Source organism: Fusarium fujikuroi, chromosome FFUJ_chr10 (genome assembly GCF_900079805.1).
Source record: "Fusarium fujikuroi IMI 58289 draft genome, chromosome FFUJ_chr10".
In the NCBI taxonomy this organism is placed as follows: domain Eukaryota; kingdom Fungi; phylum Ascomycota; class Sordariomycetes; order Hypocreales; family Nectriaceae; genus Fusarium; species Fusarium fujikuroi.
In genome coordinates this window covers 1,582,781-1,605,694 of record NC_036631.1, presented here as the reverse complement: position 1 = coordinate 1,605,694, position 22,914 = coordinate 1,582,781, and the positions used below count along the sequence as shown (strand labels likewise).

The 22,914-nt window shown below is 48.3% G+C and overlaps 10 protein-coding genes; 4 read left to right on the top strand and 6 right to left on the bottom strand.

Annotated features, from left to right (window-relative positions):
• Positions 1-190: 190 nt before the first annotated feature.
• On the bottom strand, positions 191-1,277 carry FFUJ_10808 (uncharacterized protein; the record flags this gene model as incomplete). XM_023569633.1 has 3 exons in its annotated part: positions 191-795; positions 857-1,154; positions 1,218-1,277. The coding sequence occupies 3 exons, from the start codon at positions 1,275-1,277 to the stop codon at positions 191-193; spliced, it is 963 nt and encodes a 320-aa protein (XP_023436820.1).
• A 990-nt stretch (positions 1,278-2,267) lies between these two features.
• FFUJ_10807 (uncharacterized protein) lies at positions 2,268-3,686 on the top strand (the record flags this gene model as incomplete). XM_023569632.1 has 5 exons in its annotated part: positions 2,268-2,502; positions 2,568-2,804; positions 2,861-2,934; positions 2,991-3,154; positions 3,209-3,686. 5 exons carry the CDS (start codon positions 2,268-2,270, stop codon positions 3,684-3,686), a joined length of 1,188 nt encoding a protein of 395 aa, XP_023436819.1.
• Positions 3,687-4,688: 1,002 nt separating this feature from the next.
• Positions 4,689-5,810, top strand: FFUJ_10806 (related to RTM1 protein; the record flags this gene model as incomplete). XM_023569631.1 has 5 exons in its annotated part: positions 4,689-4,842; positions 4,895-5,089; positions 5,141-5,463; positions 5,514-5,584; positions 5,636-5,810. The coding sequence occupies 5 exons, from the start codon at positions 4,689-4,691 to the stop codon at positions 5,808-5,810; spliced, it is 918 nt and encodes a 305-aa protein (XP_023436818.1).
• A 1,544-nt stretch (positions 5,811-7,354) lies between these two features.
• On the top strand, positions 7,355-8,237 carry FFUJ_10805 (uncharacterized protein; the record flags this gene model as incomplete). XM_023569630.1 has 2 exons in its annotated part: positions 7,355-7,476; positions 7,553-8,237. 2 exons carry the CDS (start codon positions 7,355-7,357, stop codon positions 8,235-8,237), a joined length of 807 nt encoding a protein of 268 aa, XP_023436817.1.
• A 502-nt stretch (positions 8,238-8,739) lies between these two features.
• Positions 8,740-9,747, bottom strand: FFUJ_10804 (related to hydroxyquinol-1,2-dioxygenase; the record flags this gene model as incomplete). XM_023569628.1 has 2 exons in its annotated part: positions 8,740-9,412; positions 9,464-9,747. 2 exons carry the CDS (start codon positions 9,745-9,747, stop codon positions 8,740-8,742), a joined length of 957 nt encoding a protein of 318 aa, XP_023436816.1.
• A 1,374-nt stretch (positions 9,748-11,121) lies between these two features.
• FFUJ_10803 (uncharacterized protein) lies at positions 11,122-12,546 on the bottom strand (the record flags this gene model as incomplete). Its single annotated transcript, XM_023569627.1, has 1 exon — positions 11,122-12,546. The coding sequence occupies one exon, from the start codon at positions 12,544-12,546 to the stop codon at positions 11,122-11,124; it is 1,425 nt and encodes a 474-aa protein (XP_023436815.1).
• Positions 12,547-12,983: 437 nt separating this feature from the next.
• On the bottom strand, positions 12,984-13,865 carry FFUJ_10802 (related to putative glutathione S-transferase; the record flags this gene model as incomplete). XM_023569626.1 has 4 exons in its annotated part: positions 12,984-13,083; positions 13,185-13,595; positions 13,650-13,734; positions 13,787-13,865. The coding sequence occupies 4 exons, from the start codon at positions 13,863-13,865 to the stop codon at positions 12,984-12,986; spliced, it is 675 nt and encodes a 224-aa protein (XP_023436814.1).
• A 427-nt stretch (positions 13,866-14,292) lies between these two features.
• Positions 14,293-16,440, top strand: FFUJ_10801 (uncharacterized protein; the record flags this gene model as incomplete). XM_023569625.1 has 4 exons in its annotated part: positions 14,293-14,334; positions 14,394-15,464; positions 15,731-15,863; positions 16,289-16,440. 4 exons carry the CDS (start codon positions 14,293-14,295, stop codon positions 16,438-16,440), a joined length of 1,398 nt encoding a protein of 465 aa, XP_023436813.1.
• Positions 16,441-17,416: 976 nt separating this feature from the next.
• Positions 17,417-18,313, bottom strand: FFUJ_10800 (uncharacterized protein; the record flags this gene model as incomplete). XM_023569624.1 has 3 exons in its annotated part: positions 17,417-17,427; positions 17,482-17,762; positions 17,817-18,313. The coding sequence occupies 3 exons, from the start codon at positions 18,311-18,313 to the stop codon at positions 17,417-17,419; spliced, it is 789 nt and encodes a 262-aa protein (XP_023437215.1).
• Positions 18,314-19,542: 1,229 nt separating this feature from the next.
• FFUJ_10799 (related to oxalate decarboxylase) lies at positions 19,543-21,131 on the bottom strand (the record flags this gene model as incomplete). XM_023569623.1 has 3 exons in its annotated part: positions 19,543-20,130; positions 20,182-21,001; positions 21,052-21,131. The coding sequence occupies 3 exons, from the start codon at positions 21,129-21,131 to the stop codon at positions 19,543-19,545; spliced, it is 1,488 nt and encodes a 495-aa protein (XP_023436812.1).
• Positions 21,132-22,914: the final 1,783 nt, after the last annotated feature.

The following is a 22,914-nucleotide window of genomic DNA, read 5'->3' as shown; positions in this document are numbered from 1 at the left end:
GTCTTGCAGCTTGCTTTGTGGCACGAAACGCCATAGCGAAGCACTGAGTGGTAGAAATATGCCGCTGGCCATTTTCGGAGCATATGCAATGTGATGAAGTACATTAGCTTCATGGTAAGAGAAGGGTTAGATCACTAATCTACTAGTTGTGTAACAACATTATTGCTAAGTACAAAACATCTGAGCGGCTTTAAAATGGTGCCTCGAAACGCCATGATTCTCCACCATGATCAGCCTTCTTGTCAGATTCACGAGGATCGCCCTCTCGATGATCATCTTTTTCGTCGGATTCAGCAACCTTGTCTACACTCTCTGGTGTTCTTGGACGAGCGTACCAATCAGGCTGTAGCTCATCCCGGAATGATCTCCCATAGGTATCCGAATCCCCGTAGTAAGTTCCAGGGCTTGAGGAGACAGACTCACGCCCTTGGGTAGCAGATCTCTCAACACTATCGTTAGTCGGCTTCTCCAAGGGCATTTGGATACCCATCACTGATGAGATCATGACGCTTTCTTCATCTAGTTCCGTAGGTTGATCGGTCAGGCCCTCACGCATCGCATCTGCAATGCTCTTGTATTCTATTCCCGGATCAGTATAGTCAAAGACCCTTGTGATCTGGGATGCTGCAAATGGTCGGTGGCTGCTGGCAGAGTTGATGGGGAACTTGGTAATGCTCTTGACAGATGTTGCATGCCCTATACGGAGGGCAAGGTCCTCTGCAAAGGTGTGACAATGATTGAAGACAATGTTGTAGCCAATTTTCGAATCTACCTGGTCTTGCACCAGCTCATTTGCTGCCAATAGACGTTAGCCTAGCGTTTAGCCTGCAGCGATAGACTGTGGTTCGGTTCGTACCAATCTTTTCAATTTCTTCAAAGGAATGATCGGTAAAACCGTAGTATACGGATTGCCATCCATTGGCTAAGCCTTCGTATTTCTGAGGGTCCTTTTGTGCTAAGACCTTGTCCTTGGTGGTTGTGCCAATGACCACGCCGTCATGTCTGTCGTAGACGAAACCCGAGGATTGCGCATTGAGAGGTTCTCTGTTTAGATGCTGGCCCACTTCCGTCACTACCACCCGTCCGTGATGGAATGGACGTAGTCGGCTGCTCGTGTCTTTGGTTGGCTGGTACTCGACGAATACTGCACGAAGCTGCATTTTCACCTGCATGTCAGCCGCAGCGAGAGTTGGCGGTGGATCCGATATTTCACTTACTCTACGCTGTTTCTGCTCTGGTGACCGGCCCCGGCTGGGTCCTTGGTTGGCGTTTCCCATCTTCGATGAAAGGCTGTTGTTGTCTTGATGTGTTTCGATGATGATGTGCTGAGCCTGTTTGATGCTTTTGGTTTGGCGAGGTATAAGCTTCTTATAAGCATGGCAAGGCTTGGTGGCTGCCGGGAGCTCTGAGTGAATTATTTATGTACAGCAGTTTCAATCCCCCGGCTCCCTTGCGGCCTGCTCAGCCCATTCTCTTGTTTCTTTTTGCATTTGCATCAACTTCCGTTCTGAGGCGGACTTGGCCCTGGTAAGCCTGGGCCTGCTTTTAGGTCTGGCCATTGCCTCGACGCAGATTGCGAATGAGCTGCGCAACCCCAGTCGCCATCCAACAGGCCGCATCAAATCAATAGCAATACCAGCATCGTACAGCCTCAAAATCTATCATCAGATACGAGTGGCCTCCTCTACCAATAATAGGCGCCGGACGACTTGCATGGTCACGAAGAGGAGTCTACCGTGACCTATGCATGCCACCGCTGCTCAACCTGCAGAATTGTGATGTGGCGTGCTTCAGCTGAAACTTAGCGCCAGCCTGATTCTGTCCCTCACTTACTCACCGGCTTGTGATGGGCATCGGAATCGGGGTGCATTCCCGGTACGATCTCTCAATAACAAAACCCTGAAAGCTTTCAGCCTCAGTTTCAGTCCGCTCACCGTTCTCCTTCTTTACCAAGGCATTAGGCGCCGAGGCAGTCAAGACTCGCCGGGCCCCCTCCTCGACCCCAACCTCTCATGCGAGGACTCTCACGTCTTGGCAATTGTTCTCATGCAGCTGTACCACATCAATCACATCGGCCTGCCCTTATTGTGAACGCTGCACGCTGTGCTCGAAATAGATGTCTGACACTCACGTGTCGTTAGCCCATTGGTGCCCGCTCGGTGGTTTTTTGGAAGAGATCATGTTCAACAGTCTTCCGGTAATCTATACAGCGGCTCGCAGATCGATCTGATGGCTTGCGTCAATTCTTCTTCTCCAACTCTATCAACATGGGCGACGTTTGCGAGTCTTACTACCCGTCTGATGAACACCACAGGCGTTTTTGGGATGGCCAAAGCAACAAGGACGAGTGTGGAGCGAATGTCCCTGATGGCTTCCCAAAGGCCTTGAACTCAACACTGGCTTGGAGAGGCGAAGACATCCAAGACAAAGAGACTCAGTGGAAGGTGAAGCTCTCTGACCAAGACATTGCTTCCATTTGTAACGCCGTGAGAGCCTTTGACGGTTGGTTTCCATCAAACAAAAGGTCTTTATGACTGTCCAATTGATCTGAGCTGACTCTACCGAAGAGAACTCCCATGATCTTACCCAGATTTCTACCACCACCTTCCCACTCCCCATCGATCTATCGCGACGTTTGAGGCATCTCTCGAATAATATCTATAACGGAACTGGGTTCCAGATACTCAGTGGCCTAGACCCATCAGAGTATTCTGCCAGACAGAACGTTCTTCTACATGCGGGCATCAGTGCTCATATCTGCCCAGAGCGAGGTTTCGTGGACGTTTTTGCCAAGCGGCCCGTTGGTATGTCCTCCTTAGTCTAGAAATCTAAGAAGTCGCTTGATGCTAAGTCACCACAGGTCATGTAGTCAATGTTCTAAATGGCAGTGATGGGCCAGCATCCATGGCTCCAGCATTTAGTGATGGCCCCCTGGTAAGTTGCTTCGCCCGCTCATCTGTCGAGTCGAGAGCTGTACTTAACCTCGTTAGTCATTCCATACGGACCATTGCGAGGTACTCTCATTTTACTACCAAGAGATGTCTCCAAAAGGCGGGCAAACAATCTTGAGTAGCTCATGGCAAGCCTACAATGAGCTAGCCGCGCACTCTCCCGAAGTACTCCATACGCTCGCTGAGCCATGGGTGCTGGACTCGTTAGTTTTTCCAATTCTATTGCGAATTATAGATACGCGATGCTAAGATACTAGATTCAAATCTTATTCATTGCAACCGCCACGAAAGGTGTGCTTCCTCTCCAATTTAGGCCCTAAGAATATGCCACCGGTGCTCTTCCGATATTCTCGCTATCCTATCCTCGGTTGGCAGCGTAAGCGAAACTCAGAGCTACCAGCACCAAGCCAGAAGCAGATGAGAGCTTTGGACGCTGTCCAGTTCATCGCACAAAAGAACGCCATGTCCTTGCCAATTGCTCGGGGTGACATGATCTTCATCAACGACTTGGCAGTCTTTCATGCTCGCGGCAAGTTCAAGGACGGTGACGCAAGTATGAAGAGGCACCTCCTCAAGATGTATCTTCGTGATCCCGAACAGGGTTGGACGGTGCCTCAGTCTCTTCAGGAGACTTTCGGGGCGAGATACACTCGTAAGCCTGGCGACCTTAGTCCAGAGATCTGGGACATTGACCACGAACCTGGTTTGGAAGAGCTTTCATTTGTCAATGGTTAGGGGCAAAGCGGTTCATCAGAGTCTTTAGCAGCAAGTTCTCGTTTCCATTTGTCTCAGACCACCATTATCTAGGCCCAATGGCTCAGCCCAATCAGCCTCAGATCTTTTAGGACTATTAGCAGTGCTTGTCTTGCATAAGAGCTGTTTCTAGAAAGTTTAACGCCTCTCGCTCGCGTCTAGAACCTAGCTTCCAGCGTCATCGCACAGTAGCTTTATCGACTGCCCCCACGAAGATGCGTGATGCCGAGTGATGAAACGTCCTAGAATTATCTCAAGACGGTTTGCCTACCTTTATCTGGTTACCTACGCCAGACCTTACTTGGAGCTCGTAAAAAGTTGCGTCATCTAACAAACCTCCATGTTATAAGTGTTCGATTCTTATCATCTCGAAGGCCCACCATGGCGGGCATTCAGCTGCTTCAGCCGCCTCAGACCTCGCTTAGTGTTAAAATCATTTCAAGCATGCCATTCGAGGGAAAGCAACGTGGCTATTGAGGCTGTTCAGCCCTAATCTCCCAACAATAGGGTCCTAAGCCAAGCCTCCATAACGATTCGAGACGTTACAATTTTAAGCTCGAATGGCTTCACTGAAAGGAGACTGTGATTCGATGTGGTTGCATACCACGTAACAACTGACCAGTGACGTTTGTCTCTAAAGAGAGCGCCACGTATGACTGGCTTCGTTGGCGTTCTGCAACTTAGCTCCTGATTGGGTGCTAGCTACTAGCCATGGCGTTGGACGCACGAACGCGGATTCAGCGTGGCTTATTCGTTGCCAGTTTTGACGCGTTTGTGTGGCATTGCTACGGTGCTAAAATTCCAGTTGTGCAGATGTGGCTTATCGGCTAGAGCTTGATTTGAAGCCATCACGGCATTTGCCGTTGCAGTGTCTGGAAGAACTTGGATTTATATAAGGTCTGGTTAAAGATGCAGTTTGAGACAATTCACACAATTACAGTTCATTTCTTCAGCTACAAACATTATCTCGAATAACCCGCTATCATGGACGCACCCAAGTCTTACTATCTCTACAATCCTTCTGAGCCATTGGCAGGAGTCGTCGCGGGCCTTTATGGAGTGAGCTTCTGCATCACGCTCTGGCAAATCATTCGGAAGAAGGCCTTGGTATGGCTTTTCATGCTGCTTGCTATTGCGAGTAAGTCAAGATTTCGACAAATGTAACGTCTGTCAATTAACCGTCGATGCAGTGGAGGTCATTGGCTACGCAGCTCGAGCCGTATCCGCTACCAAGCCGACAGAAAAAGGACCATACGTCCTTCAATTCACACTTGTGATCCTACCTCCAGTCTTGATGGCCGGTGTCATCTATGTTATCTTCGCTAGAATTGTCTTCTGGGTTGTTCCTCCGGAGTCGAGAACTCTTCGATTTCTCTGGGTGCCTGGTAAGTATTCATCTCAGCGAAAGTGACAGAGATACTAATACTTGATAATAGCTCGTTTCATTACTCTTCTCTTTGTTGGCTTCGATATCATCTCGCTTCTCCTCCAACTCGTCGCTGCAGTTCTCATCGCAGGCACCGACCCAACCGATCCTGATGCGAAGAACAAGCTCAACCTTGGCAAAACACTTGGTCTTGTCGGTGTGAGCACTCAAATTGCTGGCTTCGGTCTTTTTACTGTTTCCGCCATCCGATTCCACTTCGCTGCGAGACGGCTTAGCCCCGACTTTGCCAAGGACAATCAGGAGAAGCATGGTATTGTGAAGAAGTGGCAGACCCTACTAATTGTAGTTAACGTCTCATGCCTCCTCATTCTTGTAAGTCAAAAAGTCTGCTTATTCACCCCTCGCTTACTTACCACTACTAGGTCCGTTCAATCTATCGTGAGATTGACTTCGCTGGTGGCAAGGACGGCACTACCCACCAGAAAGAGTGGTAGTAAGTAAAGCTTTTCCTGCATCGTTGCACAAGCTAACGATTATACCACAGTTTATATGTCTTTGACACTCTTCCCATCTTGCTCGTCGTCTTCCTCTACAATGTCTTCTTTCCGGGTAGCTATCTCAAGCACCTTGGTTTCAAAGTGCCCAAAGAAAACCAGGGCGCGGTCCTGGACTCGGAGGCTGCTAGCAAGCAGGTCTCAACGACTGCCGAGTCTGTATGACATGCGTCGTTCGTACCACCAATAGCTCAGGTACCCAGCCGCTTCTGGTTGGTATGGAGCGTTTTATGCCTACTTTTCATGAGATGTCTTCTTCGAGTTTGTTATTTTATCACCATATGCTTTGAGTTTTAGCAAAATATTTGGTTTTATGCATACAGATAGCATCAGTTATATACATTTCGATCATCAATGATCCTCAATTCGCCGACAGCCTGTTTTGAACCCGATTACGAATACGCTTTATAACGAACTGAGTTGTTATTAAGCTAGGTGAAGCAAATTACAGGGGTTTGGCCAAGATATGGACAAACCAATCGTGAGGGGCAGCTCAGCTAATAAATTGATGATGAACTGCACAGCATCAACAAAGATCCATAGTCGGTGTGATATGGCATTCAGCGCGAGAACATGGGCACTGTTCTCCCGGATTACTTGATGCTGCTAGACTGGATAGATCACCAGCAGGGCAAAGATGACCATTACGGGAATCGTCGGCTGTGGCACCTATTGACCTATACTATGATTGACGTTGGAGCGGGTACTAGTCTCAAACATATACACCATATAACCCGTCTAAAGCCGAGCTACAGAACTCATTATGGGGATAACATTGTCGAAAAAGCAAGCGTCACGGAAGGAGAGCCAGCCCTTCTAAGACATATGCCATGTTGAAGGGGCGAAGAACAACAGGCACTGGGATAGGTTAGCACTGAGCTCAAGAGGTATAGTAGCCCTAAAAAGACTTTAAACTTCATCGCGGGTGAAAGTGGGCTCATTCACGTTGCTATGGATTTTCCTACGGAGTACAGATTCTCCTTTTCTTTGATCATCACTTCGAGTGCGCAAGCACCAGAGCCCGTAACTGATCAACGTTGGTGAAAAGGGCTGACAACAAGGTCCGTGCCCCGCCCCTGAAGATGAATCCGGGGTTAGCTCTAGCGCTTCAACAAGCCAGCTCAACTCAACTCAACTCAATTCTTATGCCGACGTGGGGAAACGCGGAGTCATCCAGAAGCCGAATAAGAGCAGAATGTCGGTCTGGACACCAACTTACCGTGCACTACCACGGTTGTCTCAACAAATCCCGAGCGTAGCCGAATTCCTGCCGCGTAATTGTCACCTAGGTGAGTCAACCAAGACCTCCTGGTTAACCCGACGCAAGACGGCCGAGTTTAGCGCAGCCGCATCGCTCACCGCGACGACCCACAAGGTGAGCTTACGCGAGGTCTTATTGGACCTGCGACTTGATCGTTTTCGTGATGATCGCAAGCATTGGGTGATTTTGTTGAGGAATGCCTTGTCGGATGATGACGGGCTGGGTGCTACTACACCATATCACCTACAGCGGTAGTTCAGCGCTTGTGCACGCCAAAGTTTTGTGATAGGTCGCCCTAGATGGCTGGTTTCACGGTGTTTCGGTGTCTCGGTATCAAATGCCGTAGACTATAATAAGAGTCATAACCTAGAACTCAATGACCTTCTAATCTGATTCTTCAGCTTTTCCATTATCCTCAATTGATTCCATTTGATTTTGGATTGTCAAAATGACGGATGTTATGAGTATTAGGGAGCAGCAGCGCTGTACACTGCAGTACTTTGCTGTTGACCTTGCGGCTGCGGCTTTCGCTTCTGCTTTGGTCACTCCCTGGGTGACAGCCATTGATAAGTAAGTGCCGTGTCAGCTTATACCTCAACTTAATGTACTGTCCCAAGGTCCTTTGGATACTAACAAATGCCGTCAGGCTTGTCTTCAACAAAGCAACCAGCAACACGTCCATCAAATCCTCCATGCGAAAGTGGGCATCCAAGCCCAAGGCAACATTTGCCTCTCTATTCATACCATTCCTCGTCTACTTCGGAACCTACGCAACCGCCAACATGTTCGATTCCTTCAACGCCGTCCAATACGACTGTGACCCCTCCATCGTCTGCTCATCTCCCGCCAAGTTCGCCGCTACCACGACCGTCAGTTCAGGGCTGAGTATATTCAAAGACGCGTACTTTTCCAGAATGTCTTGTGGCATGTCTACTCCTCTGCTGAGCTATGCACTGTTTACCCTGCGAGATGCGGTGACTATATACGCTTCGTTCAACCTGCCTACCATGATTGCTCCCAAGCTTGCCGAGTTCCCCTTCGCGTCGATCACCCCGTTTGCCAACATTTTTCAGTCCGAGGATGCAAGGCTTAAAATGGCTCAACTGTTTATGCCAGCTGCGTCGCAGATAGTCAGTACTCCGATTCATCTGCTCGGTCTGGACGTCCATGCTCGCCAAGTTCGCATGACGATCAAAGATCGGATCAGTGTCATTCGGCGCTACACTGGCTTTGCTACACCTTTACGTATGATACGAGTCTTACCTTCGTTTGGTATTGGTAGTGTGGCCAATACTGGTTTTAGAAGGAGCATGATGACTCGGGTGATTTGATTTGACTTGCAGTTTGAGATGCTATAGTTTCAACACAGGAACTCCAAGGAAGCCTCAACGCGGAGAAGTCTTATTATTTTGCGTTCATAAAAGTCTATTCTAAATTGAAAACATCTTTGTTTGGTCGAAACTTGCAGCGCAGTGAAATCGAGAATGCTCTTTTCAGTTGGTTGGCCATGATGCCTGGACCGCTCAGGTCACCTCGCCCAGTGAAAGCATCGGGCTGTTTGGTGGTCATGAAACAAGCGTTAGCATTGATCCTCATCCCTCGATTTGTAGGTGGGCATATTGGAAGTACATGATCACAAGCCGAAGGGAGCAAAAGTTTACGGGAAGCCAATGGTTTTAGAATGCAGTAGTTTTCATCTCTTACTATTTAGTGCCATAGTAGTCATCGAATACATGAATCAAACGCTAAAGTCCACTCATTCAATGCTATGTATATACATCCTCATGCCTCGTTCTGTTTTTTTTTTCTTCTCTTTCTATTTTTTTAATTTGCCTAGAACTTGTCTTGGTTGGCGTTCTGCATCAACATGGTGTTGTCAGGCTTGTACTTCTTGGAAGCAAGGTTGACGTTGTACTCGACATCGAGAACAGCGCCCTTAGGCTCATCCTTGACAGGCTTGAAATCAAGGAGGAGATCGTCCTTGACAGCGCAAGCAGTGTCGGTCTCGAGATAAGGATCGTCGTTGGGGTACAGCTGAGCAGTGACACCGAGGTAATCATCGTGGGTGACCATGATGTGAATGTGAGCAGGGCGGTAAGGATGACGGCCCATGATCTTGAGGAGCTCGGCGGAGGGACCAGATGTGTCGATGGCGTACTCTGTGGGCTTGAGGCAGTAGAACCAGAACTTTCCGTCAGCGTCGGTGCGGAACTTGCCGCGAAGGTTGTGGCGCGATTGGTTCTCGGGGTCGTGGGCGTCGTATTTGCCGTTGGTGCTGGCTTGCCACATGTCGAAAACGGCGTTGGGGATTCCCTTTCCGGTATCAACGTCGCGGATGACGCCGTGGAAGAATGTGAGTTGGCCATCCTTGGGCATGTCTTGGACGACGCTGGCGCCGAGATCGCGGAAGGGGGTCTCGGGAGACCAGAAGGGGCCGAGAATGCTGGAGGATGTAGGGGCCTTGCCGCCTTCGGTGACGACCTTGTGGTTGATCTCATCGACGAGGCTGCAATTGTGAGCGATTGATCTGGCGGGCGCAATTGATTGGGGAACTTACGACTCAATTCCGAGAATGTCGCAGACGCGCCATGTCTCGTTGCGGTTCTTCTTGTAGGCCTGGCCAAGAGAGTTGATGTAGTTGACGCCGATGATCCACTCGTCCTGAGTGAGCTCGACCTCTCTGCAGAAGTCGTGCATGTGACGAATGAGAGAAGTGAGGATGACGCGCTGGCGGGGGTCGGTCTCGGGGCTCATGAGGCCGATGACATGGTCTGTGAAGTTGGGGTCGAACTTTGATTGCGCCGTGGCGCCGTTGGTGCCGTTTGTACCGTTGGAGGCCATTGTTGATGATGATTGGAGGGAAGTGTCTGGGGAATGATCTGGGGTATCTGGGGATGGGTGATGATGAGGGAAAAGACGTTTGGGACAGAACGTGGAGATCGCGCCGTTAAGTATGAAAATGAATTGTTGTTTGCCGTTTTCGTAGCCGGGAGACTTGGAGGGGGCGGGGCCGTGGATCATGGACGCCAACGGTAGCGGCAATTCAAGTCGGCTCTCCACGTCAGAATGACCATTGCAAATACTGCCTCTCTATTGGTCCGTCTCCTCTAGCACAATCTTGGGGTAAGAGATCCGAACCGGGGGAAATATTCTTACCCGCAGGTGCCGTACCAAGATGCCGATTCCTCACCAAGCGGATCTTTGTTTCTCCAACTTTTCCCACCTTCTGGATGAATAGATTGCCGACTCTTCTTACCGGATATGGTTCTCGTACGATTTATTACCGTTTTCTGACTGGTTTGCTGTCGCGAACCATTTCACGTGCATATCTGATTACATCAACCTCGACAAGGCCTTTCTAGAGCTCACGGCAAAGATCCACGGTATGCTCAGCTGGACAAGACAATATCCAGATTACATCGACCCAAAAACATCAGATCATATTGCATCACAAGAAATATCGCTTTCAGAAGCGACAATGACCGAGACAGCTCAATCACAAATCCAGCTCTAGGGTACCTCATCAATTGACTCCGGGGGTCCCCGGCCGATCCCTGGGGTAGCGGCAATCATGCCAGGGTCCTGGGACTTAGTAGACGCATCAGCCTTATTAAACTTACCGGGAATAATGTCATGCCGTTTCTGAACCAAGAAGGCCTATCACGTTGTTTACATTGGGAAAGTGCTGTATTGACGATGCCGAGGGCAACGAGACAGGGCCCCAGTCATGGATGCGGGGCATTGGATGACCCGCCAAAAACCACAAATCCTAGGGGAGGAAAGAAATCTCAGGACCTTCCATGATCCGAAATGACAAAAAGACTTAAGTAAACTTATATAAACTTGGGATATTTTTACTAAGTTTAGGATATCTTTTGCTAAATTTATTTTAATATCTTATGTTAAAGTTCAGTATTTTCTTGCTCCTTAGGGACAGCTACGCATATATCTTGGAGGAGTCTCGGCGGAGGCAAAACAATTTGTGGACAATTTCGGTTATAGATGACAAGTGATAAACATGGTCGGATAACTTGATAATGTCAGGGGCTCTTTGATAAGTTTATTCTGGTACCTGTAGTCAAGGACCGAAGTATAGCTCCCTAAGGCTAATATAACTCGTCAAAGCAAAGGTCTCAAACAGTATTGGCGTCGAAAACGCCAGAAGTTACAAAGAAACACCCTCGCTAACCATCAACCAACTCTCCTTCAATTCCTTCAATTATCCGGTACATCCGTCGCAGCAAAGGACCCATAAACTCGTGCAAACTGCTCACCAAATGCCTTGCACAGCTGATCGAATGGCTTGGCTGTCAAGTCCATGCTGAAAAAGTGAGAAGCATACCATCGTTGAACCGAGAGTATAAAGAACTTCCCATCAAGACTCGCTTCCGAGAGGCCAATTCTCAAGATGCACCCAACCTTGAGAGACTCAAAGAGTTCAGGATCATACGTCGTCAGTTGATGTTGCCACCACTTGCAAAAGCTGTCGAGTTCCTCCAGCTTTGCTTCTTGTCGCTCAGTCACTTCTGGGTCCGGATCTGGATGTCGAAAACCACCGGCGCGAAAGTCGAAGTGGCAATCGTGACGAAGAGTCGATGTGCTGTGTACTTTTGTTCGCTGGTCGCTTGAGGAGAAGCTGCGGGCAATGATCTGATTGCCGACCATAAAAACGCGTATATATCCCCATTCAGAGACCGAGGACAAGCACTGCTGGTGAATGACTCTCATGGCGGATCCCTGCGTATAGGGCTGGCTGTGAATGAACGTGTTATAGCTTGGGGCTGTGCTATGATGTATGTAGTCGTCGCGATCACTAAACGCGAACCTGACGAATTGCGGTCCCTGGATTTCATCAAGTCCGCAGGGTCCGGTGACCAAGCATGTCTTGGGCCTATGACGGTATGGTTCCGGTGTGGACTCTTTCGCTGCGACAGAATCCAATGCCTTGACATCTGCGACTTTGTATCCGTAATTCCAGTTCTCATGGTATGCCGGAAAAACGCTGATGTTGTCAAACAAATGCTGGAGTGCATCTATGGCTTCATAAAGACCACGAACTTCAGGATGCAGGCTCCAATCGCGTGGGTGAAGCGGAATGTAGAATATAATCGGCCGATTGTGATCGCAAAATTGATTGGCGAGAGAATTGCCTCCTTCCTTGATGAGGCTCATGACCCAACCGAGAGTGCAGTACTCAACCGTCATGCGTTGAGATCTTTCGGCCCAAAGCATAGTGACAACCTGCTGATGGAGAAGGACAACGCGTTCATTCCAGGAGGGCTGAATGAGCTTTGGTTTGAACTTTTTTGATCTTGCGATACGACCAGCCAAGTCGATTAGACCATATTTCTGTTTCTCTTTGGGACCGATGTTGCTGACAAGTCCAGGACCCAGATCGACTTCCAGTTCCTGTAGTCTTTCAGGCGTCAAACTGCCTAGGACGTCGCCCGCTTCGAATGAGCCAAGAGCTGGGTCGCAGGGGATTCTGCAGTCGGGGCCCTCTTTACCGATATCTTTGTGGTGGCTGATGGCAACAAAGATGACATGAACGCCGGGCTCGTCGCTTTCTTGTCGGGGTCGCTTCGACGGCGCGGAAGCCGCTTGTGCCGTTGGAGGTGCGGTTCTTTTTGTTGCCGACATTTTGCATTTGAGATGATTGAGGATGCAAAATCAACTTGTGTGGAGTATGCGATATCGAGGTGTTGTTTGCTCTGGATTGAGCGCACCTGCCTCCCTGTGTGAGGAGGGGGACCGCTGAGTCACTGACCAAAATCACCAAGCTGAAGAAGCTGCATTTCATTTAAAGACCATCAGACATTGGACTTACACGTCAGCAATACATCATCTAAGTTCCAGGAAACTACAATAAACTTGCTAGACTTAAACCAAGCTTTTTGTCACTTGAGAACAGAGGTCCTACGTCTCAGTCTAGATGCTTGCCGCCCCTTGCCTGTTTACAAAATCACGAAATGGGTGTGAGGTCGAAGCCAGGGTCATCTGGACCGACTTGATTGACGTCTTCGGTCTGATTTTTGACTCAAGAATTCATCCTAATACAGTTATATAGATACAATCAATCAATAATCACGTTCGAGCCACTGGTGGCATGCCTCATACAGCTTGAGAAGCTGGGGTTCAGCATCGTAGAAGTGATCTGACAAGGTCCGATCAACACAGCTGAAGAAGCGAAGTAGAGCAACGACAGTAAAGTCAGCGTACGAGGCTTCAAACGTTAGCGACGACATCATCGATGGGTCTGAGGTTGATCTTGTTCTTACGATGGTAATTCATCAGAAACGGTCTCAGCCAGTGCCCCTCCAATCTCGTGACAGATGGCATCAAGCTGGTACCACAGCTGCTGGCTGACGTGCTCACTGTAATATAAATCAAGACTCATTCCAAATCTTTTTGATCGCGTGTCTGCATAATATTGCCGATCTGATGGCACAAGAACATTCTTGGGTAGTAAATGTGCCCATAACGGTCTGCTGCTTATCAGCAGCTTCTCTGCTAATTCTTCGACCATGGCGGATTCTTCTGAGTCGAATTGAAGTGACGGCGAGCTAAAATACTTCTCTAATTCCTCAGCAATAGATCTGGAGCCCATGATACCCCTTGTGGTCTCGCCCTCCTGCAAAAGGATGCAGGGTATGGTATGCGGGCTCAAAGGCGGCTCATTCGGTTTCACGCTCAGGTGGTGTCAATGACTGATGTAAATGAGTTTTGGGAGCATAAAGCCCTACTGAGGCTGCATATAGGTACTGAGGTTGGAAAAGTCAAGCCATTCAGTCGTATATGGCAATGCCTTGTAATTGAGGACGAGCCGGGCTACCGTTGCACGGTTAGTCTAACACGCGGCCTTGATGTGATGGTATCAAACCTTTCCAGACATTTGGAGACCACGACTTTCGTGTTATACTTGGAATATCAAAGAGGGTGATCAACGGACGATATGCCATTTTTCTTTTTTTGTTCTTTAATCTGATACCCTCACTGAAAGAATTCAGCCGAGGTTCTTTGATACAAGTATCAATTTCTGTTGAGGTTGATCGTCGCTGACATGGAATCGTTGAAACTTGTCCCAGTTGAGTTAGCTCCTTGACTCTGGCATCAAAAGCGGGTCCAGTCGGGCAAGTTTATGTCATTTTCCTCAGTGCAAAGTCCGATCGCCCAGATTATCTCCCCGTTCTTCACTAAACACCATTTTATGCCTTGCGCTTTGTGCCTTGCGCCCTGTATCTTGAAACCTTTCTGTTCAATTCCACTAAGTCCCTTTCCTCTTGTCTTTTCTGAAGCAAGAATTATAATTTGTCACATTTTGTAATTACCTTCTCTCTGAACCAGCAAAAACAAAGCAGCTTACGAACGTGGAGCTCTTGTGTCGCAATGTCTCCTCGCTCTAATGAGCCACCCAGCCCAGAAGCTAAGGTAAAAGCCTATTCGGGTCTCTTATGTCAAATTTGCCGTGTCCCTAACAATAGACTTAGGAACGTCGCGCACGTAATAGGGCAGCACAGCTAAAGTTCCGGAAGAAGAAACAAGAAGTCGATGAGACACGCTGCAATCGGATAAAGCACCTTGAAGGCGTGGTTGAGAGAATGAGCACTGTGTTGGTGGACTTTACAGACGGTCTCTTACAGCAAGAAATAGTCCAACAGAGCCCTGGCATGATGGCGAGCATTCAAGGCGTTATCGCCGATATCCTTACATTGGCCAATGAAGCCGGAGACCCCGAACAGGACCCCAAGGCTCGTAAGGCTCGGGGGAGAGCCACTGAAGCCGAATATCATTCTCCCAAAGACTCCGAGCATGATCTTCCTAGTTCAAACCCCAGTATTAAAGTTACCGCTACTCCCGATGACCCGACGACTACCATTTCCCCAACGCCCCTTACAGACGACTCCCCCATAAATATGCCCTTGTTTGAAGACACAATGGTGTCGCTACCGGTTGTTCCAACGGTCTACACCCAAGCAAACTACCCACCATCTACGATACCGGCACCTCTCAGCCCTCTTTTGTGGACATCCTCATTGCCCCCCCTGTCCCTCAATTCCTTCATTTGTCGTCTCACATATTCATGCTTCAAGGTTGGCTGCCTTGTTCTCAGCCGATCGATCGATGCACCACTCCCGCTATCAGAAGAGAGTCGCATGTTTGGCTCGACCCTTCGCTACCGCGAAAGGGATGAAATGATCTTGAGAATGCGATGGCTACTCGGCCCCGGAAAGCATGAACTCCAGACCTTGGCTGAGTTGCCATGGGGAGGGAGATGGTGGGATCGAGAGTTCTCCGGTAGCGACCTTGCGAATTATGCCACGAATGCCGCCATGGTTGACTCATCTGCCCCCCAGTTCCTCAGTGTCCTTGGTGTTGAGAAACAGCTCATAGCACTTGGCGCTCGCTTTGTGGATAATGAGACCATCGAGCTGGACGCGAGTGCCTTGGCGATATTGTCAGGGAATCGCCTAGAGCCTAGCTGCGCGCAACCAGAGAGCTGGAGTTTTGTCAACCTTTTCCCATCAAGAGATTCACGACCGCAGATAGACGCACCGAGAGTACGAGTCAGTCTGGATCTGCTTATAATGAACTTGACGAAGATGGCGGTTTGTTTGATGAAAGGCCCTGGCTTTCCCAGACAGGCATTGAGAGGAGTGATTGAACAGTCAGTGATTACGAGGGAGATCAATCCAGGAAGGCCCAGTATGGCCAATATGGAATCATCGCTTTGTTGCTAGACTACGTAGCAGTACCTAAATATCTATTTAAGCATCTTGTATAGCTTCTACATGAACTGCCCTGTATGGGGTCTGACATCGCCAAGGCCTTCTACTCGGACGACTCTGAAATCCAACAAATCTATGAGAAGGCTATAGGACTTTCATTATGCGGTGTGCAAATTCTGTACAGCGCGAAAGACAGCAAGACCAAACTCTTAAGTATTGCCAATCTTGTTAGTGAGTCGGGTTGTTTGACATAAGACTGCCCGAATCTTGATTTGCCGATCAATTCAGCGAGCCAGGTCAATCTCCGCGCCCTTGCTGACTTGACTAAACCTGGATTTTGATTCAATAATCCATAGTGGCACAATTCAATGCCCCCTTATATATGAATATCGCTCTGAACATGATATCGATGGTACGAGGCATTGAATCAGAAAAAGCACAAAGCACAACGGTCACAGAATCAATTTGCAACCATGGAGTTGAATCAGCTCTCACAGACCTTAAAGTCCCTTCATTTCCCTTACCAAACTCTTGTATTTGCCAACGTATGGGACCTTGTCTCCCTGAACATCGTCTTGGGCCTGAATAGCGGAGCCTCAAAGCCCTTCAAAGCCATCGCTACCGCTTTATGGGCCTTCGCTGCTTACTACGTAAAGAGGATGAAGAGCTCACCATGGTCTATGGAGTAGAATTTGGCTTCGATTCAAACTTTACTGCAAAGGTCGCATCAGCCGGTTTACCGCTCTCTGTTGACCTTCAAGATGGCTATGGATTTCGTCTTCATGAAGCAATCACCCAAACTATGTAAACAGGAGCTCATGGTACCAACATTGAAGACATCATACCGGCTCGCGGTCTAGGTCAAGGAATTGAGAAGTCATTGTATCCTTTGGACGAACAAATTCACCGCCTGAAGCTAGCAGTTCGATCCGTAGCTGACGCAGGCTTTCCTGATATTGTAATAAACGTCCGCTGTGACGTGTTCGCTTTGCAAGACGACCTCAAACTGAACCGCGAAACGTGTATGAAAAAGGCAGTGAAGCCTGGCAAACCATATTTAGACGCTAGAGCTACAACTATCTTCTTGTAGCGCGGATATGGTGCGGGTTTCACGGAAGATGACAAGCAGACGCTTATCAAAGAGCTTGATGGCCATGTCGCAATACGCCTAGGCCAGACTCGAGCAGCACTCTCAGTGTCACAGCTGACTAAGCTAGGGGCTGTGAGAATTAATGTTGGCCCCAGCCTCTTCCAGATAGCCATGATTTCCGCGAAGAAATCCGACATTAGTGTCCTTGAAGGCGAGCTTCGGAGGAATTTTAACTATGTGAATATTTGCCTCTTAAAGTAAAGAATATAGTTTGCACGCTATCTATAGTGATATGCTTGATAAGCCATAATTCTTTCACTCAGTATGTAGTAAAGTTCAATACCTTCCCTCTATCAGGATAAAAGAAAACATGGTCATCTACATGAGACTTGGTGTAGTGAAGCCAAAATTTCCCAAGGCCTACGGATGTGAACATTCAGATATCCGTTTCCATAAGCGGTGTTGACTCCCTGAACTGTTCCACCATGAGTGCATTTGTCCAAAGAAACGTATCACATCGTAGCGAAAGGATTACTTGCTTCAACCAGGCACTGTTCATTCGCTTCCAAAGTACTGTAAATACATATCCCAACTCCATCCTATCAATACATTTCTTCTTCGTCGTGCCCTATTTATCGATGGCATGAGCATTTGCAGTCAACTACTGTACAAGAAGACCCTCTCTTCCTTTTCACTAGATTGATTCTAAGTAACTTGTTATTTCGCAGGCTTTTGGCTTAGGACGCATTTTTGACTTACCAACTTTGGAACCTTCCTCGACATCAACATCTCCGAGAGCTTCCCTCTTCTTTGCTGTGGCTTTGATACCAGAAACTGGCATCTCAATGTCCTTAGTGACAGTGGTTCCAGTCTTGGCACCACCGTTCTTGAACTCATCCATGGAGATTGCAGGAGCAACAGTGGCCTCATGGTACTCGTCGTTGAGTTGCTCCTTCTCGTGAATGCGATTTGTAGTGTGAATAACCTTCTGTTGGACGGTTTCTCTCTCGATCACGGGCTGGATGTTCTCATGGAGATGGCTGGGCCGATATGTAAGATTCTGGTACATGGACGAGGCATAGGTTGGTACTTACTGGTGAATGTGCTCATTCTCCTTCGTGGGAGCATACTCTCTTGATTGAGTAGTGTCCTCAACGTTCTTCTCGTTCTTGATCTTGGCAGCTTCTTCCTTGGCCTTCATCTTAGCCTCATTGTTGCGATGGTCGATCTCCTCCTCGAATTCATTCTCCTTGTAGACGTGCTTGGTGGGCAGTACATTCTTGTCTTTAACTGGCTGGATGGTGGTATGGTAGTGGTCCTGGTGGACCTCGTGATCGATTTCAGTATCAACCCTCTCATGCTCGTGAGACTTGACGTCTTCGTGCACAACGGGAGCTTGCTTCTCCTTGTGAATGGTGGCATCGTCAGTAGTCTCGACGGTCTTGTCAACAGTCTTATCGAGGCTCTTGCCGACTTGCTTGGTGGCTGGCGCATTGGATTCGTTTTGGTCCTCTAGTGGAACACCAGTTACGATGTTCTTGACGGATGAGGCCAGTTTGCCGAGGGCGTTGGGAGGAAGTTCAGAGGCCATTGTGAATATTTGAGGATTTTGTTGTGAATTTGAGTGATTGGTGAGTAAATTGAACGTCAGATGTCAGAATATTTGTGGTTCAAACAAGCTGTAGAGCTGTCTCTTAAGAGCTCTGGCAGATCAATGAGCTCATGCCGCAGTCCTTGGCAGCGTATGTGGCCAATGCTGTCATCGTTCGTCATTATTTGCACGATTTTCTACGATGCAAGATCGATGACGATGCATTCAAACATGCAATCGATTTACTTCTTTTATGTGCCTGAATCTGCCAGATCTATCAATGGTTTTGATGCTGGCCGTCCTCTAATTCTGTCACTCTGAATCTCAGATGCCCTGTCATTCTCGCCTTTTGAGTGGTCATAGTGGGGAGCTTACGCCACAGTGATGTATCGACTACGTAGCTAGTGTCACCAGAACCCAGGTTTTTCATGCAGGAGCCGAATCCGGTGCAGTCGATAAGGTAATTCAAGATGTCGATCACTCTTGTGGCGCAGAATCTTACTCTGAGCTCCTCTGCTTGGTTTAATTTGGGGAACTGCTAGATCAGGAATACCTGTTTCCCAGTTGAAATTATGGGGGAAAACTTGTACTTGTCATCGCGAGACCAGCCTCGGCTGCCACTGATTGTCCCGCCAATCAAGCTCAAAGCTCCCTGGAGATTGGTGGGGCAAACATGTGCTCTTCAAACTTGGCTTTGATCATCCAGGGTTCGACCGCACGTCATTGGGCAGACAAGAGCCAGGCATGAGCTTGTTTTCTCTCATCGAGATGCTACACTACAATTGACCTGCTTAGTTATTAGAGACATGAAGATAGAGATTGCCGAGTTCTTAGCCTGGTGCTGATCCGTGGAACTGCCAGTAGCCGCAGCCTAATCTTTCGATGACGGTTACATCAAGTACTCAATGAACTCCTTCTCATGAGTGCCTTTACTCCCATTGATTGTAAGCAAGAATAGAACTATTTTCATCAGAATGGCGATGTCGTTTACCCCAGTCAACTACATAGTACTGCTGGCTTACGAACGCTGTGTCACGTCTCACTAAAACTCAAAAGCGATCTTGATGTCAGGAAGATTTGTTTCTACTAGCCATTCACTCTTTTCAACAACGACATTCTGCGGAACTCATGATATCAAGCCATTATTAACTACCAAAATTATGTCGAATCTGATAAGATTCTATGCAGTTCGAACCAAATATTGCAGCCCCAGCTCTAAATGATAGACTCTAGGCTTCGTCTGCAATGGCCGTCATATTCACGTCTCCCGTCTTGATGAATTGCTTCTCCTTGGGCAACGAGTCCAAAAACTTATCCGAAACCTTCAGATGATCCTTGACAATCTGTTTGGGTGTCAAAGCCAACCATTGTGCCACCGAAACATCTGAGAACTTGGGCGCCTGAAGAACCTCGAGAAAGATCAAGTCCTCCGTTCCAGTATTCTCAACATAGTGAGAGTTTGCAGCAGGGATATATCCAACGCCACCAGCAGTGAAATCGAAGGTGCGGGCGGATGAAGCTGCTTTGAAAACGGTGATTCGACCGCTGCCCTGGAGGAAGTAACTCCACTCGTCAGAGGTAGTATGCCAGTGGATCTCACGGAGTGCACCGGGCTGAACGACAACAAGGGCGGCTGAGAAGCCTTTGGCGATTGGGAAGGTCGTAGGGTCAATGATCTTGACAGAGCCTCCGGGTACGGTATGGGGCTTCTGCTGAGACCAATGGTACGTGTATGAGCCATTGCCGGTCAATGCTCCAGCTGAACCCGTCACGTTTTGTTTCTCAATATCCTTCGGTGCTGGTGTTCCGTTGAAAATCTGAAAATTCATAAGTTAGTATGTAGACAGATGCTGGGGTAATATACTCACATAGAGCTCATCCTTGGGGATGTTATCAAAGGCCGTTGTCTCGGTCTCAAAGTTCTTTGCCAGAACGGAGACAGGGTTTCGCAAGAACAACTCAGATACAAGGAATGTCTCATCTTCAGAGAAGGTGCCCTGATCAAAGACCAGCAAAAACTCCACGCCCTTGTCAAAAGCTTGGAGACTGTGAGGTACGCCAGCAGGGAAGAACCAGACGTCACCTTCACAGAGATCATCGACAAAGCTTTTGCCCTCGTCATTGACAGCAGCGACACGCAGACAGCCTTTCGTAACCAATGCCCACTCATTAGCGGTGTGCCAGTGCAGCTCGCGATACGCATTCGGAGCAAGACGCATGTCGACTCCAGCCATGGCAGTAGCAGCAGGAAGGACATCCTGGTTCTGCTGTCGAGCCCATCCGGCGCCAGCTTCACTACCAAGACGATTGTGGGAAAGACCAAGCGGCCACATGGCATTGGGGACATCTCCAGCATCTGTACCAGGAGGAGCAAAAAGATCGGGGTTGAGTCTCTCATAGTCGTAAGTTCGGGGACCAGGATCTGTGGCACCGAGCTTGCCACGGATTGGCTGGGGAACATCTACACCATCAAAATCCAGATAGAGCCCGAGCTTGGGGTCAGCTTCCTGGCCATTGGCAAGCTTTGGGTCTTTGACGATGGCAGAATCCTGCTCAGGGTCTGGAAGAGGAGCGTTGCCGCCGAGCAAGCTGGAGTCGCCGTACAGCGAACCGCTGGTCGAGGTGACTGTTGGTGTTGGAGGCTTGACTCCCCCTACGGGTCCTTTATTCTCCCCATAATCGCCCATTCTGACAATTATTAGCGTTTGGTTTGGCATCTGGGTGAAGTGAGTACTCACTGAGGGGCAGGGAGGGCTGAGCCTGGGGCGATTGAAAGTGAAGCCACCAAGGCTTTGAAGAAGGTGCTACGATGTACCATGTTGACTATGTCCTCGAGAATTAGAAGTTGCTGCTTGTCTTATTGACTTAGATCTAAAGATGCGGGTTGTGAATGGAGAAGTCCAAGACAGTGGCAGGCTGTTGCCTCTTATAGCATTTGCTCTCAACCCGCCCCATGGTTCTGCAAGTGTGGGATATCATGGTCGATACTATTGCCTAGAATGGACGATCAAAAGCCTCTCATGGCTGATCACTTGCATTGACTGTGAAGTAGGGTTAACTCCGAGATCACCGAGATCCCGAAGTCATCATGGAAGCATTCGGTCCCGACGGAGCATTCGGATAGGCAGTATGTGTAACACAAGACAAAAGTTCCGTCAGCACTGCCCAATTGCCAGAGTCGATGATGGACATAAGAACTGACATGCATGAGAGTCGATGCTCGTTATACCCGAATCGCGAAATTGTTAATGAAATCCATGCTTCTTAGTAATGATGTAGACATCCCCGAACCAGTAGAATTCGTCGAATCATGCCCTCAGAGTCGCACGGAACGGCACGAGAGGCCCGGGATTATCTTGGCATCAGAAGCCGACGGATGTTCGGCACTTGCATTACTCAGCTTTCGAGGCTTACAACCTAATTACAACGTATACACAGCTCTTGTATTGTGTTGCTTCTCAAAGTAATGTCGTTGATACATCTCATGCGCTGTCTAGTAAACCAACCCGTCCAAAGCATTTATATCAGAGTATCTTTCTTAGGTATTCCAATTCTGCAGTCGAGTTGGCTGTCACAAACAGAAGTTATGTATTTTTAGAAGCGGGTCTTTGAGGTTGCATCTCGTTGAAACGTTGCGCAGATATAAAGGGCTGGTGGAAAATCCGGCACTTGCTATCCGCGATCCTGGATTCAAAGAAAACTCCAATTAAAGGGGAAACTTGATTTTCTTATCCCCTTCGGCACCGAAAAGGCGAGTAAAAAGCGAAATGCGACGATCTGCTACGCACTTTGTCTAATCACATCTCGTCCCCGGCTTTAAACTCGCTACTTAGAATGTCTCGACCATTCTCATTGGTAAAAACGGAACGCACGGATGAAATAGCCTATCGTGAAGTCAAAGCGTTTAAAGCCGCAGGCAGATCTGTACCTTGCTGGAGATAGCGTCATTTCCTTTGAACGGGAGCCTAAAATGAAGCTGGTTTCTTGCAGGCTAAAGACATGACTGCGTCATGTACTACCAGTAATCTTTCGGAACCAACGCGAATAGGTGAGACACAACAGCACTACTGGCATTAAAAGCCAAAACCCAAAGGAAGAATACGCGACAGTGGTCTACGCCAGAATTCAACGACCTACCACCAAATTTAAGGTTAGTCTGGGTTTTCCTTTCCCCCCTCCAGGCATTGAATAAGGTTTCAAACAACATTAAACCCAGTTATACACTAGCTAACACTCTTTGGGAACGATAAGTCTTTCACCCTCCAGGCGGCATTCTTGGCAAACTCTGCATTCCGTTTGAAGCAGGTTAAATCAAACAAGAGAAGATGGGCAGTGCTGTTGTTGGACGCTGACAAAGACAAGCCCGTGAAAGAAGATTGAAGCACTCAAACTTGACTGTCAAGGCCATTGCTGTACCTTGAAGTCCGAGGGAGAAAAGCAAGTGGCTGTGCTTCTCTTTCTTTACGGTGGCAAGTTAATCAGCTGTAGACGACAAAGAAGCTATAGCCTGTTGTGATTTAATAATAAGATAGTTCCCTGAAAGCAAAAGGCGACATGATTTTCAAGGCTATCGAGGCTCATGACTGAGTGCCTCTGCTCTA